Below are 17,722 nucleotides of genomic sequence, written 5' to 3' on the forward strand. Positions count from 1 at the left end.
TGTGTGTGTAAAATGTATGAGCTCAGAAGAGTAAAAACTATATCCATTACGCTGCATGCTCCTCTCTATTTATAGGCGCTTTAGTGGGTCCAGCGAGGTATTGATAATGACTTTGTTGCCCTCAGCTGTAGACTCCCCCGTCACGCCAACTTTCCTTGTAAATCCTGCTCATTTCGTCCTTTTCTCTCGCTAGACCATCTCCTTCATTACTTCCTTGATCTAGCGATTTTCTTCACACACCTGGCTTAGGAAACGTGTTAGATCCAGCAATTTATAACATTTTTTGCACATTACCGATGCATGAAATTAGCCTTATCAATTACCATACAATAAATAAATAAAACCATAGGATTGTGATCAATTGAGATTATTTAGGCTAATTGAGAAATGAGATGCAATATCAGCCATTCATTTTTATTAAATGTGTGGTCTAGATTTTGCCACACAATAAATATTTTTAGACTAATTTAATATGAAAGGGCAGAATAGTAATTTTAACAAGAACAACAAAAATTGAAGAAGAAGTGGCTCGTCAGTTCCTCTCCGCCAACGAAGAGAAAGAGAGGAAACCAATTGCAAAATCGTTCTGGCAATTCCGGCACAGCAGCAAGCGTCAACATAAAGGTAACGAAAAACTAATCTTTTTGTTTTATAATCCGAGTATTAAACGCAATTTTTGGTGGCGATTTTGGTTGTTATTTTTAGGAATCATTGAATTACGCATTCATATTTGATGAATTATGATAGTTTGCTCTTTTTCTAGATTGAGTTTTTGCTACGCTGATTGATTTCCTAATTCGTTGAAAATTTATGTTGTGTAATGCAGTGTTGTTCAGAACTCAGTTGTTGTGATGATAGAATGAAATTTGTAATTTGTTGCTCATTACTTGTTTGATGAAAAGCCTGTTAGAATTCTGATATTATATTGTTCTGAGGTTGGTCATTGTTCTGAGCTCCGAAGCTGTCAAAGAAGTTTAGCGAGAGTTTTGTGAAGGAGGGGCAAGCATTGGCGTCAATTGGATTAAACTCACGTAAGCAAGCTGTTCCGGAAGATATAACAGGAGAATTTTACAGGTGGTGTTTCTGATTCGATCGATTTGTTGACTTTTCATTGTGCTATGCTTTTGTTGCATTAATCCAAATTGTGGGGAAATTTTAGTGTAATCATGTGTTAGAATTGAATTCAGATTTGTTTCTGTGAATCATTTGTTTTTATTTGAAGAAAATTACATTATTTGAAAAAAAAATGTTGATTATTTTGTAATCTATTTGCAATCTCAAGAATGTTGATTATTAGGATGGAGTAAATGTAGATCTATTGACATTTTATATAGCTATTGACATGATGTTGACATTTTGCTATAATGTCAAGTATGGATTGAATTGAAAATTTTAGTGTGATTGTGTGAGTGTCTGTGTTCAAGAACTGATGTTTTAGTATGGATTGAATTGAAATTGTTTTTCTTGGATAGGTTTAGTGGTAAAGGATCTGATGCTTTGTAGCTTCTTCTAGCAAATAGCTTTTCTGTCTGAATTTGTAGAACATTATTGTGACAGGTATTAATTCCAAATTTCCTCCCTTAAATAAATGAAAAATGAAATTTTTGCTTGATGTATTGATGTGTTGAAGGCGATGATTAAGCTGAGTATTCCAGCGGAAGCAGGGCATTACGGTGTTCTGATTGAAAATTGCTGCAAGGCTAGTCATCATGATAGAGGTGTGAAGATGCTTGACTAGCTCATTAAGAAGGATATCATATTATAAGGCCTCATATTACTTTGCATATGGAACCGAGTGCTTACATGATGAAAGGTCAAAAGTTTTCTTCACTTGAGGTGGAAGCTTGTGCACCAGAGTTCAGGAGCGCGTGAACATGTACGCGCCACTTAGAGTGACGAATTTGAGCGCCAAGATCAGTTGTTGCTTCATATGTCTCTGATTCAAGCTTCGTGGCTGTGAAATTGAACGATTTTGCTTTTGATTCGGAAATGTGAGATTGTTGGAAAGTTCTAGATTTATTGTTGATAAGCTGTTGAAATTTTGCTGTAAGTTGTTGACATTTAATATGCAGGCTATTGACATGTGTTGTATGATCATGATGCCGGAACTTGTGTTAAATAAAAAAATTAAGAAAAAATAGTTGTTAGTTTTTAACTGCAAGAATTGTTTTTGAGTTGTTGACACTATATAGAAGTTGTTGACAAACCGTTAACATTTGATATATAAGTTGTTGACATTTTGCTGTAAGTTGTTGACCGAGAAATCGTTGATTGCGTGAATGGAAGTCGTCGTCGGTGAAAGCTGTTGACATTTTGCTATAAGTTGTTGACATTTGATATTGTGGCTATTGATATGTGAATTATAAGTGTTACTTTTTAGTTGTTGACATTTTAATACGAGTTGTTGACATTTGATATTCTGGCCATTGATATGTGAATTATAAGTGTTATTTTTTAGTTGTTGACATTTTAATACGAATTGATGACATTTGATATTCTGCCATTTTAGAAATGAAATGACGATAATACCCCCTAGTTGACATAATGTCAACTATAAGTTGTTGACATTTGATGCAACCACTCATTCACAATTTTCGCGCGATGTCAACTATGGTGCACATCGTGTCAACGACACATAAAAGTCATGTCAACTACGGTACATATCGTGTCAACTACACATATAAGTCATGTCAACTATGTTACATACTATGTCAACTACACGTACAAGCCATGTCAACTACTCATAGAAAACATGTGAACAACAATTATAAGTCATGTTAACTACACGTACAAGCCATGTCAACAACAATCAGAGTTGTTTTTTAGTTGTTAACATATACTACAAGTTATTGACATTTTCTTGTTAGTTGGTGATATTTGATTTTGCTCTCTATTGACATCTATCGTATGATTTTATTTTTAATTATAATATTTGTTTTCCGAGTTGTTGACACTTTATACAAGCTGTTGACATTTGGTTATAGGTTGTTGACATTTCAATATAATTTGTTGAACTGATTAACATTTGATATAACTGATAAGTTCAAAAGTCAGAATCCACAATAATAGTTTTAAAACCCATCCAAAAAATAAGTAAACATCAAACATTAAAATCACTTTTTGTTCACTTCTTATTTCTACGACTAAACAACTCCTTGTACTTGTTGCTTAGCTTAAGCAATTTGTCCATGTTTGCTTCTACCAAATCATGAGCCAGTTGTAACATCGGCAACCTCTGGTTATTGTAAATTGATGCAATCATCGTGTAGCAATACATTTGTCACCATATCTGATGGGAGTAGGTTCTGAGAAGAAGACCCAACTCCACTGTCATCTACATCAAGACTTTGTTCTTCATTCCCTTGCTGCTGCTCCTCATTATGAATGTATCTCTTCTTTATACGTCCTAAACCAAAAACTTCTGCACTGGTCTCTCTATCTTCTCTAGCCTGAAGATGCTCACTTTTTCATCCCTTCATTAATGGAAATGTCCGAGGAACAGAACGCTTGTCTTTTGTAACTCTGTCTAAGTAGCAGAGCTGCATATGTTAAAAAATGCATGTCAATTACTAGTGTGTAGCGTCAACTCAATACACAAGCCACTTAAATAACTAATACAACTTATGTCAGCTATAGTACAAGTTATATCAACTACACATACAACTCAATGTAATCATGTTAACGGTTAATAATCTGTAATGCAAAATGTAAAACATACCATAAGGAAGAGAAGTGGTCCTGCAAAGGTGTTCTTCTCTGTCTTCGACCAATTTCCCATTGCAAACTTGAGCACAGACATTGTATGTGATAAACAGTTGATATTTCTCACGTTATCCAGATCATCAATTATCTCTCCAATCTTAGATTTTATCATTCCACATGTTGATTGCTCAATCAATGCTGATTCTAATAGGACCAAGAACATTCTCTTGAACTGTGTTCCTCCTTGAAGATCTGCTAACATAAGTTGTTCAACAGCTTTATGGTTCACGTTTCCAGGTTTCGTATTACATTGTTCTGCTATCTCCCTCATGAAAGGTGCATTTCTTTTCCACTTATCTCTGGAGTAAGTAATGTCACCTCTTGGAAATCTGTATACAAGCTCCACATCCTCAGAATTTTTTTCCCCATTATAAAGCTTTATCTTGCACTTTTTTTCATCAAAACTTTTTAATAATGAGAATGCTAATCTACTAGGAATGTAATCAATGTTGAAATGTAGGACACTCTCAAAACCCAACTCCTTCACAACATTAATTTGTTCCTAATTCAGTTTGCTTATTGTATCAACAAAAAACAAAGGCTTCCTTTTCACTAGAAGCATTTGAGATAAATTTTGGCAATCTCAATCCGTTTTTCATCCTTTACTGAGATACTGAAGTACTCCTTTTTTCGCTTTGATATTTTTCTGTTATTGGTTTAAAATCAAACATAATAAATCTATATCAATTATACACAATATCATGACAATAACAAGTATACTTTGTTGACAGCAAGTGCATGTATATTACTAAAATTACGTCAATTGATATACCAAGCACAATTAATAGAAGTTCAGACATTAAGTATACTCTATCATTAATTCGTATATCCCATATATAGCAAGAACAATTATCTTATTACTATTATGTCAATAGTTAAAGTTTATAATGTTGACATACCCTGTTGATTATCTTATAAAGTTTATGGCAAGCATACCCTGTTCACATAAATATGACTATGTAAACAACTATTCAAAAAAACACACAATATGTCAATAGCTATTAATATACTACTACAACCATACATATGTTTTCTACAACCATACTAACAGTCATTCAAATAAGCATACACTATGTCAAACAAGCATACACTATGTCAATATAATTATGTCAACACCTATTCAAACAAGCATACACTATGTCAATAGCTATTGACATACTACTACAGCCATACATATGTTTTCTACAACCATCCTAACAGTCATTCAAACAAGCATACACTTTGTCAAACAAGCATACATTATGTCAATATAATTATGTCAACAATCATTCAAACAATCTCACACTATGTCAACAGTATATTACTATAGCTATGTCAATAGCGATAAATTTAAAATGTCAATAATCTTAAAAAATTAAACAAATCCTTAACTGGAAGGTGATGCTTGTCCTCTTCCGTTTTTTCCAGAAGCATTGTTCCTTTCCATCTCTTCCGATTCTACCATCGCTAATCAACAAAAAAAATCAGCAGAAATTGATTTCATAAGAAAACGAATCCAGATGTGTGGTAATACACTAAAATCAAAGCAATATAAATTTGAATCAATTTCTTAACCTGAAGAAGTCGTTTCAATGACCGCCGATTTGGAATGCCTTTTTCTGGATGCAATCGCCGCTTCAGCTTCAACTATTTCATCGATCCTCATTTTTCGAAATTAATTGATGTAGAAAACTGACCGAGATCTAAGATTAGGAGATGAATCGCAACGAATAGGAGAGAAGATGCAAAATTGTATTTAGAATCGCGACAGAAACTTGGGAGAGAACTTTGAGAAACCGTTCGAGAGTGTTACAGAGTATTTAGAATATAGTTTAAACATTTTAGAACTGAAATGACAAAAATACCCCCTGTTGACATAAACTACAGGTTGTTGACATTATGCGAATGAGTGGCTGTGGTTGCATCTCAATTCTCAATTAGGCCAAAAAATCTCAACCTAACAAGACCCTAAAACCATATATGTAAACTAATCAATTACATATTTAAAATATTACCTGATGCAAATTTTGTGCACTTAGAATTTGCACATTACATTTACTTTTTTGGTCGGTTAGAAATCTGATTTTCTTAAACCGTAACCCCTGCTTTTGGGGTTTGTGAACCGCCAGTATCCCTGAAATAACCTTTTCTCGACAAGAATCCGCCGTATATAATTCTAACAATATAATTCACTATTCACTCCAACTGCAATTTCATTTACTAGTTAAAATTCGTACAATATTCATTGCTAAGCAATCAATTAGCATATCATAACCTCCATTTGTGATATCAAATATTTATATCTACCATTATTAGTAATAAATCAGCAAATTACTTCAAAATTGTGAGACAATAAACCAAAATCAGTCTCATCCATTTTCACCAACTATATATATATATATCGAACAAGTGAGACATAAACACACAATCAACATAAATGGAGAGAAAAAACACTCCATTAGTGAAGATAGATTTTGGAATTGTGATGATGTCAATGTTGTGTATATTTTGTGTGGCAGAGCAAGAACTGGTTGCCAAAGGTCAGTGCATCAACAACTGCGTCTCGCAGTGCCACGGTTCACCAAATTACATCCGGTGTTACGACGAATGCACCCAACGTTGTGGGCCTGCTTTCGCAACTGCCACCTCCTCGTATTCGTTCTATTGCAACCGTGGCTGCTCCCTTCATAAGTGTGCCAATGTTGCCTATGGTTTGTTTTGTTCATCAACAAATTTAATTTAGTTTAGTGTAAAGTTTATTTTATTATTTTATGACATGTGTGCTTAAATTAGGTGTCATGACTAATTTTGGTAAACATTTAATTTGTAGATGCAAAAAAGTTGGAGAGTTGCTTAGATGACTGCTCTAATGTTCAGTGCAAGCCCTAAACATAGAGGGAGATGGAGATTTATTATGAGATCTTTGAATCAATTGATGATCTTAATTTATTCGATAAAATTGTTATATTTCACCATGTTGTTACTATTGGATGGAAATGAAATAATTATTCCTAACCTTAATTAGTCATCAACTCATCATTGACTTTGTCATACATTAACCAAATTTATATTAAAATATTAAAATTAATTAAGTGAATGAATAATTATCATGTTTAATTTCCCTCCATTTACAAGACATAACTTGCATGACTTTTCTCTTTTTTTTTTTCCTCTAACCGCTGGCAATTTATCAACCTATAATTTTACGAGAGATTTCGGAATATGAGTCTTATTTCGCTGGCCTTTCGAGATTAGGGATTAAATTTGCCGATCTTTTAGAAATAAGGCGTGATTTTTTATGTTTTTGGTAGAGCGGTGTGTGATTTAATAATTAGCTAGTTATTGACAAAATCAAGCTGCTCTCACTTAAGAAATGATTAATGAATCTTAATACTCGTGATTGTAATTAGAATTTTATACGTTAAGTAAAATTATTAAAATTATCACTAGCCGTTTCCCGACCAAAAAGACCGAGCACAGAAAAATGTGCTCGGGAAATACCGAGCACCTTCACTTGTGCTCGCCAGAATACCGAGCACATCAAATGGTGCTCGGCAATGTAAAAAACTGGTGGCTTAGCTGCGAGCAACTACGAGCACGGTCAACGTGCTCGGCTTGGTAATAACTTAGGGGACCTATAGCGCAACCAAAGTGCTCGGCCTTGTGAATATTTTTCACCAATATAGGCGAGCACCATACCAGTGCTCGGAATATGGCGAGAATTGTATATGTGCTCGGGTAATAAGAAAAATAGTTGTGAAACTTTAATATTAATGTATTTGCTAATAGTGAGCACAATATATGTGCTCGGACAATTGAGAAAAATAACATTATATTTTGCAATTCATTAGTCAGTTACTAGCACTAATTTGTATGGTTCAAATAAAGCTAACGTAAAATTTTATAAATTCTCAATTTTACACAATTAATTATTAAAATATATAATGCTAGTCATGATTGAAAATATTACTAAGTACAAAAGTTTTTTTAAATGCGACCACACCAGCGGTGGTCGGAATTTGCCAAGCAGTATATATGTGCTCGGCATTGTTCCTAAAAGTATTAACACATAGTGCTTAGCTCGGGTGATTTCACTAAGTCTTTTTATAAGGCGAGCACATATATTGTGCTCGGAAAATTGATAAAAATAACATTATAATTGACAATTAATTTCACTACAAGAAATCTATTTTTTAAAGACACAAAATTAAAGACGCAATTACTTGCGTTGTAAAATTTAAAAAATAAAATAAAATTTGAAACGCAAATGTAAAGCGTCGTTAATTTTTCAATATATGCTATTCGAATTGTTGCTCGGACTATGATGCACCGAAAGTTGCTCGAAGTTTTCAAAACGGCAAGCACCATATATGTGCTCGGTATATTCTAAACTTGTTTAATTTTTCAATATATGTTGTTCGAATTGTTGATAATATTTTTTAAAAGGGCGAGCACTTATATTGTGCTTGGGATATTCCGACCACCATAAATGTGCTCGGAAATAAAAAAGACTTGTTTAATTATTCCTTGAATGCCAATAAATTCGAATAAGTTATATCCGACCACTACAAATGTGCTCACCTATAAAAAAGACTTTGTTAAAATTTTTGAATAATGACGAGCTCCGTATTTGTGCTCGGCTAATACCGACCACCGCAAATGTGCTCGCTATATAAAAAAGATTTGTGAGAAAAAATACTTAGTGAAATCATTCAACAATAATAATGTCAAACTTTTTTTGCTTGAGCTTAATCGCGACAACTATACCAACAATTAAAAATTATCTACTCACTATATTAAAAAATGGCGAGCACTTTTAAATGTGGTCGGAATATACCGAGCACTTTTAAATGTGCTCGGCAAATTGCCAGCAACATAAATGTGCTCGCGAGCCATAAGATACTTGTGCATTTTGTTTAACAACTTTGTCCTTATAATTGTGAAATATTGTATAAATACATTCTAATTTTCATTGATTTAATCAAGTACTCCCTCCGTCCCAGATAATTCGTCCCAGTTTTTCATTTCGGGTCGTCCCACATAATTTGTCCCATTTCACTTTTACCATTTTTGGCAGTGGACCCCATATTCCACTAACTCATTCCTACTCACATTTTATTATAAAACTAATATATAAAGGTAGGACCCACATTCTACTAACTTTTTCAACTCACTTTTCATTACAATTCTTAAAACTCATGCCCGGTCAAAGTGACCTGAATTATCCGGGACGGAGGGAGTATTATATAAAAATATTAAATAAATTAATACTATTATTTGTTAATAGTGAGCACCAACTAGGTGCTCGGAATATCTGTAATTTCTTTTTTTTTTTTTTATCTAATTAGGCGAGTACTGATACTATGCTCGGACTTTCCAAAAAAAAAATGAAATTCAACAATTTTGTAATAGAATTATCTGCGATACATTTCATTTTATTTTTAAATTATCTACTCCCTATATTATAAAATGGCGAGCACTTTAAAATGTGGTAGGATAGGAATATACCGAGCACCTTTAAATGTGCTCGGCAAATTGCCAGCAACATAAATGTGCTCGGTGGCCATAAAATTATCTGTGTTAACTTTCATTTTACTAACGAGCACTGAAACTGTGCTCGGGAGTCCGAAATTATAATTGGAAGTTACTATATCAGTTAGAACAAAATGATTTCCGCGCAAATTTCACTTTCACCGCCTCGATAGAAAAACCCTAAACCTCCATTCTTTCTGATTCTTCATCCCACTCATTGTTAAATAGTTATCGGCGGCGAGATTCAACCGTTCTGGTGGCGTTTAAGCATTTGGAGAAGATCGTCGAGCCGAGATCGGTGAGGAGGTTATGTAATTGTTGTTTTTTATTTGTCAAAATTTGATTGAAATCGGTGAGGTATCATCGATTTCTATTGTATTATCTAATTCGATTGAGGTTTGGATTGTTGACCTAGTTTGATTTCGTTTGGATCAGGTACGAGAAAGACATGCTTGCGTTCACCAGGTGCAACCACAATCTTAGCTCCTCTGGAAGCAGAGGAGCTTCGCGAGATGAGGTACAACGTGAAGCATTGGAAGGAGAAGGACATCGACAGCAAAGAGAGACGGTTGCAGGAGGCTGCCCCATGTCTCCGAGAGAGGCAGCTTTCTTGCTCAAGGCGATGGGGTATCCTTCTTCAACGAAAATCTACATCGTTGCAAGAGAAATATACGGAAACAAAAGCATGGACGTGCTACGCGAGGAGTATCCAAATGTGTTCTCTCATTCAACCCTGGGGACAAAGCAAGAACTTCCACCCTCCAAGCCTTTTTAATGAAAAAATGTGTAGTTTAGTGTAATTTTGTAAGAAAATCTTATCTTTATATATTTTTGTTAAACAATCTTATCTTTTTAATGTTATTTAAGCTTTGTTTTTATTTTTTATTATTTATTAATTTTTTTAAATAATTAAATTGTAGAATATGTATATTAAAAAAATTCCAGGACCCTAAAACCTAACAAATAGGAGAGAAGATGCAAAATTGTATTTAGAATCGCGACAGAAACTTGGGAGAGAACTTTGAGAAACCGTTCGAGAGTGTTACAGAGTATTTAGAATATAGTTTAAACATTTTAGAACTGAAATGACAAAAATACCCCCTGTTGACATAAACTACAGGTTGCTGACATTATGCGAATGAGTGGCTGTGGTTGCATCTCAATTCTCAATTAGGCCAAAAAATCTCAACCTAACAAGACCCTAAAACCATATATGTAAACTAATCAATTACATATTTAAAATATTACCTGATGCAAATTTTGTGCACTTAGAATTTGCACATTACATTTACTTTTTTGGTCGGTTAGAAATCTGATTTTCTTAAACCGTAACCCCTGCTTTTGGGGTTTGTGAACCGCCAGTATCCCTGAAATAACCTTTTCTCGACAAGAATCCGCCGTATATAATTCTAACAATATAATTCACTATTCACTCCAACTGCAATTTCATTTACTAGTTAAAATTCGTACAATATTCATTGCTAAGCAATCAATTAGCATATCATAACCTCCATTTGTGATATCAAATATTTATATCTACCATTATTAGTAATAAATCAGCAAATTACTTCAAAATTGTGAGACAATAAACCAAAATCAGTCTCATCCATTTTCACCAACTATATATATATATATCGAACAAGTGAGACATAAACACACAATCAACATAAATGGAGAGAAAAAACACTCCATTAGTGAAGATAGATTTTGGAATTGTGATGATGTCAATGTTGTGTATATTTTGTGTGGCAGAGCAAGAACTGGTTGCCAAAGGTCAGTGCATCAACAACTGCGTCTCGCAGTGCCACGGTTCACCAAATTACATCCGGTGTTACGACGAATGCACCCAACGTTGTGGGCCTGCTTTCGCAACTGCCACCTCCTCGTATTCGTTCTATTGCAACCGTGGCTGCTCCCTTCATAAGTGTGCCAATGTTGCCTATGGTTTGTTTTGTTCATCAACAAATTTAATTTAGTTTAGTGTAAGGTTTATTTTATTATTTTATGACATGTGTGCTTAAATTAGGTGTCATGACTAATTTTGGTAAACATTTAATTTGTAGATGCAAAAAAGTTGGAGAGTTGCTTAGATGACTGCTCTAATGTTCAGTGCAAGCCCTAAACATAGAGGGAGATGGAGATTTATTATGAGATCTTTGAATCAATTGATGATCTTAATTTATTCGATAAAATTGTTATATTTCACCATGTTGTTACTATTGGATGGAAATGAAATAATTATTCCTAACCTTAATTAGTCATCAACTCATCATTGACTTTGTCATACATTAACCAAATTTATATTAAAATATTAAAATTAATTAAGTGAATGAATAATTATCATGTTTAATTTCCCTCCATTTACAAGACATAACTTGCATGACTTTTCTCTTTTTTTTTTTCCTCTAACCGCTGGCAATTTATCAACCTATAATTTTACGAGAGATTTCGGAATATGAGTCTTATTTCGCTGGCCTTTCGAGATTAGGTATTAAATTTGCCGATCTTTTAGAAATAAGGCGTGATTTTTTATGTTTTTGGTAGAGCGGTGTGTGATTTAATAATTAGCTAGTTATTGACAAAATCAAGCTGCTCTCACTTAAGAAATGATTAATGAATCTTAATACTCGTGATTGTAATTAGAATTTTATACGTTAAGTAAAATTATTAAAATTATCACTAGCCGTTTCCCGACCAAAAAGACCGAGCACAGAAAAATGTGCTCGGGAAATACCGAGCACCTTCACTTGTGCTCGCCAGAATACCGAGCACATCAAATGGTGCTCGGCAATGTAAAAAACTGGTGGCTTAGCTGCGAGCAACTACGAGCACGGTCAACGTGCTCGGCTTGGTAATAACTTAGGGGACCTATAGCGCAACCAAAGTGCTCGGCCTTGTGAATATTTTTCACCAATATAGGCGAGCACCATACCAGTGCTCGGAATATGGCGAGAATTGTATATGTGCTCGGGTAATAAGAAAAATAGTTGTGAAACTTTAATATTAATGTATTTGCTAATAGTGAGCACAATATATGTGCTCGGACAATTGAGAAAAATAACATTATATTTTGCAATTCATTAGTCAGTTACTAGCACTAATTTATATGGTTCAAATAAAGCTAACGTAAAATTTTATAAATTCTCAATTTTACACAATTAATTATTAAAATATATAATGCTAGTCATGATTGAAAATATTACTAAGTACAAAAGTTTTTTTAAATGCGACCACACCAGCGGTGGTCGGAATTTGCCAAGCAGTATATATGTGCTCGGCATTGTTCCTAAAAGTATTAACACATAGTGCTTAGCTCGGGTGATTTCACTAAGTCTTTTTATAAGGCGAGCACATATATTGTGCTCGGAAAATTGATAAAAATAACATTATAATTGACAATTAATTTCACTACAAGAAATCTATTTTTTAAAGACACAAAATTAAAGACGCAATTACTTGCGTTGTAAAATTTAAAAAATAAAATAAAATTTGAAACGCAAATGTAAAGCGTCGTTAATTTTTCAATATATGCTATTCGAATTGTTGCTCGGACTATGATGCACCGAAAGTTGCTCGAAGTTTTCAAAACGGCAAGCACCATATATGTGCTCGGTATATTCTAAACTTGTTTAATTTTTCAATATATGTTGTTCGAATTGTTGATAATATTTTTTAAAAGGGCGAGCACTTATATTGTGCTTGGGATATTCCGACCACCATAAATGTGCTCGGAAATAAAAAAGACTTGTTTAATTATTCCTTGAATGCCAATAAATTCGAATAAGTTATATCCGACCACTACAAATGTGCTCACCTATAAAAAAGACTTTGTTAAAATTTTTGAATAATGACGAGCTCCGTATTTGTGCTCGGCTAATACCGACCACCGCAAATGTGCTCGCTATATAAAAAAGATTTGTGAGAAAAAATACTTAGTGAAATCATTCAACAATAATAATGTCAAACTTTTTTTGCTTGAGCTTAATCGCGACAACTATACCAACAATTAAAAATTATCTACTCACTATATTAAAAAATGGCGAGCACTTTTAAATGTGGTCGGAATATACCGAGCACTTTTAAATGTGCTCGGCAAATTGCCAGCAACATAAATGTGCTCGCGAGCCATAAGATACTTGTGCATTTTGTTTAACAACTTTGTCCTTATAATTGTGAAATATTGTATAAATACATTCTAATTTTCATTGATTTAATCAAGTACTCCCTCCGTCCCAGATAATTCGTCCCAGTTTTTCATTTCGGGTCGTCCCACATAATTTGTCCCATTTCACTTTTACCATTTTTGGCAGTGGACCCCATATTCCACTAACTCATTCCTACTCACATTTTATTATAAAACTAATATATAAAGGTAGGACCCACATTCTACTAACTTTTTCAACTCACTTTTCATTACAATTCTTAAAACTCATGCCCGGTCAAAGTGACCTGAATTATCCGGGACGGAGGGAGTATTATATAAAAATATTAAATAAATTAATACTATTATTTGTTAATAGTGAGCACCAACTAGGTGCTCGGAATATCTGTAATTTCTTTTTTTTTTTTTATCTAATTAGGCGAGTACTGATACTATGCTCGGACTTTCCAAAAAAAAAATGAAATTCAACAATTTTGTAATAGAATTATCTGCGATACATTTCATTTTATTTTTAAATTATCTACTCCCTATATTATAAAATGGCGAGCACTTTAAAATGTGGTAGGATAGGAATATACCGAGCACCTTTAAATGTGCTCGGCAAATTGCCAGCAACATAAATGTGCTCGGTGGCCATAAAATTATCTGTGTTAACTTTCATTTTACTAACGAGCACTGAAACTGTGCTCGGGAGTCCGAAATTATAATTGGAAGTTACTATATCAGTTAGAACAAAATGATTTCCGCGCAAATTTCACTTTCACCGCCTCGATAGAAAAACCCTAAACCTCCATTCTTTCTGATTCTTCATCCCACTCATTGTTAAATAGTTATCGGCGGCGAGATTCAACCGTTCTGGTGGCGTTTAAGCATTTGGAGAAGATCGTCGAGCCGAGATCGGTGAGGAGGTTATGTAATTGTTGTTTTTTATTTGTCAAAATTTGATTGAAATCGGTGAGGTATCATCGATTTCTATTGTATTATCTAATTCGATTGAGGTTTGGATTGTTGACCTAGTTTGATTTCGTTTGGATCAGGTACGAGAAAGACATGCTTGCGTTCACCAGGTGCAACCACAATCTTAGCTCCTCTGGAAGCAGAGGAGCTTCGCGAGATGAGGTACAACGTGAAGCATTGGAAGGAGAAGGACATCGACAGCAAAGAGAGACGGTTGCAGGAGGCTGCCCCATGTCTCCGAGAGAGGCAGCTTTCTTGCTCAAGGCGATGGGGTATCCTTCTTCAACGAAAATCTACATCGTTGCAAGAGAAATATACGGAAACAAAAGCATGGACGTGCTACGCGAGGAGTATCCAAATGTGTTCTCTCATTCAACCCTGGGGACAAAGCAAGAACTTCCACCCTCCAAGCCTTTTTAATGAAAAAATGTGTAGTTTAGTGTAATTTTGTAAGAAAATCTTATCTTTATATATTTTTGTTAAACAATCTTATCTTTTTAATGTTATTTAAGCTTTGTTTTTATTTTTTATTATTTATTAATTTTTTTAAATAATTAAATTGTAGAATATGTATATTAAAAAAATTCCAGGACAACATACTTCCCGAGCACATGTATGTGCTCGCCGTTATGTCGAAGCACTGCCCGTGCTCACTACACTCAAACCTCATCCCTCCAAAATACCGAGCACCCACAGGTACTTGCTGCATTCCGAGCACATATATGTGCTCGCCAACTTGCTCGAAGTAGTGGGGTGCTCGCTACATCCAAACCCCACCTCTCGAAACTGCCGAGCACATGGAGGTGCTAGCCACTGCCGCTTTAGTTGACCAGTTCACCGAGCACCAAGAAGCGCTCGGATAAAAATGCCGACGAAGGGCATACCGAGCACCTAAAGTACTCGTGAAGTGCTCGGTAAAGTGGGATATGCCGAGCAAATTTCCCTTTTTGCCGTGCACTTTGGTGCTCGGGAAACCGCTCTTTTTTTGTAGTGTTAATTAAGTGTACCTATATTACACTTTTAAAATGTTGATTTAATAATACTAGTTAGTCATTTCAAATTTACGTGTCAAAATGAAACAGTACGGAGGGAGTAAAAAATAAGGAATTTTACCTTCATGAATTACTTCATGAAATTCAATTCTATAAATTTCCTGGTCTTCAATTCTTGTAATATATTAACAACTAAATTTTTCTATATAAATACCATTGGCCAATGAGAATTCCATGTATTCTTCATATTCACTTTACTCGAAACATTAATCTTCAAAATACTAAATATTACTATTTGAGAAAACCTGAAGTCGTATCTTAAATATAATTCGAAGTAATAACAACAACTAAGCCTTGTTCATATCACCACAATTCGTTGGACATTTATCCAAACACTCTTCAAACTTCAAACCATCTGTCAAATAATAAATCAAAATTATCACACAATAAATATATAAAATCATACATGTAAAAAAATCAATTACATAGTTACAATATTACCTGATGCAAATTTTGTGCACTAAGAATTTGCACATTTATTTGTACATTGGAAATCAATCTCTAAGATTTTTGGTATATGACATTTCTTCAAGCATTCAACCACACATGGAGGACACCTCCTAAATTTACATTTCGATTCACAAGATTTTGCCTCAACTCTTGATAGAAGAATCATTATCAATATTATCCCAACATAAATTTTCGAACTCATTTTAGTTTCCTTCCTCTAGATCTATTTTTACTAATTTGTACAACTATCTAACTTTTCTCTCTATTGCTTTTTTCTTTGTGATGGGGTTTATATAAAGTTTTTGTCACAATTTATAGAGAAAAATTATAGTAATTGTTTTTACTCAGAAAGTGTTGAGACGATCTTCACTCACTCACACAATTTTCTCTAATTAAAACCTCTGATTTGGTTGATAAGATTAGAGAATATTGAGTAATTAATTATTGTAACACAAATAAAAATAGGAAAAACGCATTTTTTTGTCATGTTTATAAGTTTATTACTTCATTCGTTAAAAAAAAGACTAATTTTACTATTTTACGACGTCCATCAAATTAAATAGGCTAGTTCTAAGGTTTAAATAACTAATAAGGACCCCACAATCCACTAACACTATTTTCACTACATTTTCCCCATCTCTTACTTTATCAATTGCGTATCAAAAATCATTGTCATTTACAAATTGGTCTATGTATTGTGGACGAATGGAGTACTTTTTTAATTTTTTATCTATAGTTGTTATAGAACTGATTTTATATTTGGATAGATGAGGCCCGATAGGCCGATACATATAAAATCCGTTTTTCATTTATTGATACACTGATTATTTTTACGTACTCGATCTTGTATTAAAAAAAATACACTGAATATTTATTGAAAATAGCAATTTTCGGAAAATTTATAGAGCTTAATCAAACTTTGGGTGAAAACGATTCTAATGCATCTGTCAAAATTATTATTGTTAGCAATTTTTCCACATACTTAGAATTGAACAAACAATTTATGTATAAGAACATATATCCACTATAAACATACAAAATGAGCAAAACAAAAACCTGAAAGAAAGAGTGGGGCGGTAATGAATTAGGCTCTGAATTCTTCTATTTGTTTGTTTTTTTAAAATCTTGTTTTATATAAGATTTCAGTTGTTTGTTAAATTTCCCCAACGACAATGTTGTGAAACGTGGGTTGTTATTGACTTAAGGGCCCAAAAGGCTATCAATTTTTTTTTCAATACTTTAGTATTAAGAGAAGGAAAAATATTTACGGGCGCAAAATATAGCACAATCTGTAAGATTGAAAATCTTTGGGAACAAATTAGCGGGCAAATTATAAAATCATTTTATAATGAAAAAATTTAATTTTGTCAAAATAGGATCTCTATTAGAGTAGTTATCTATACAATATAAAAAGGCGAGTTTTGGGCTGTTATTGAATATTTTAAAATATTGGCCACAATTTTAGATAATTATGAATTTTGGGCAAAATTTAAAATATTTTATAGTTAGTTGGGCATGATAATATATATTCCTACATAGTAGCATTTATAATTCATATTAATGCTTTAATAATCGACGAAGGTGGGAATCTAGTTAGGTTAATTATGCCTAATTAAAGTGGATTGAAGGTGTAAACGTGGGAATCACAATTAATTTATTTAGGCAATCTTATTTGACCATATACAATATACATACTATAAAAATTTTATAAAAGAAATAAACTGAAATTAATGGGGTTGTGACTAGGAAATATAAATCACATTTAATGTCATTATGAATAATATAATCAAATAAAAAATAGCTAGCTTCCACTAGATAAAAAATATCA

At 33.4% G+C, this 17,722-nt stretch overlaps 2 protein-coding genes across 2 annotated transcripts; both read left to right on the top strand.

The window, feature by feature from the left end:
- The first annotated feature begins 6,178 nt into the window (after positions 1–6,178).
- On the top strand, positions 6,179–6,692 carry LOC148923459 (uncharacterized). The gene is made up of 2 exons (XM_089060338.1): positions 6,179–6,452; positions 6,572–6,692. Exons 1-2 carry the CDS (start codon positions 6,179–6,181, stop codon positions 6,628–6,630), a joined length of 333 nt encoding a protein of 110 aa, XP_088916464.1. The 3' UTR covers positions 6,631–6,692.
- A 4,251-nt stretch (positions 6,693–10,943) lies between these two features.
- LOC148923460 (uncharacterized) lies at positions 10,944–11,457 on the top strand. The gene is made up of 2 exons (XM_089060337.1): positions 10,944–11,217; positions 11,337–11,457. The coding sequence occupies exons 1-2, from the start codon at positions 10,944–10,946 to the stop codon at positions 11,393–11,395; spliced, it is 333 nt and encodes a 110-aa protein (XP_088916463.1). The 3' UTR covers positions 11,396–11,457.
- Positions 11,458–17,722: the final 6,265 nt, after the last annotated feature.

This window comes from Salvia hispanica, chromosome 6 (assembly GCF_029641045.1).
Source record: "Salvia hispanica isolate PSC_SH4W2 chromosome 6, Shi_PSC_v1, whole genome shotgun sequence".
NCBI classification, from domain to species: Eukaryota; Viridiplantae; Streptophyta; class Magnoliopsida; order Lamiales; family Lamiaceae; genus Salvia; species Salvia hispanica.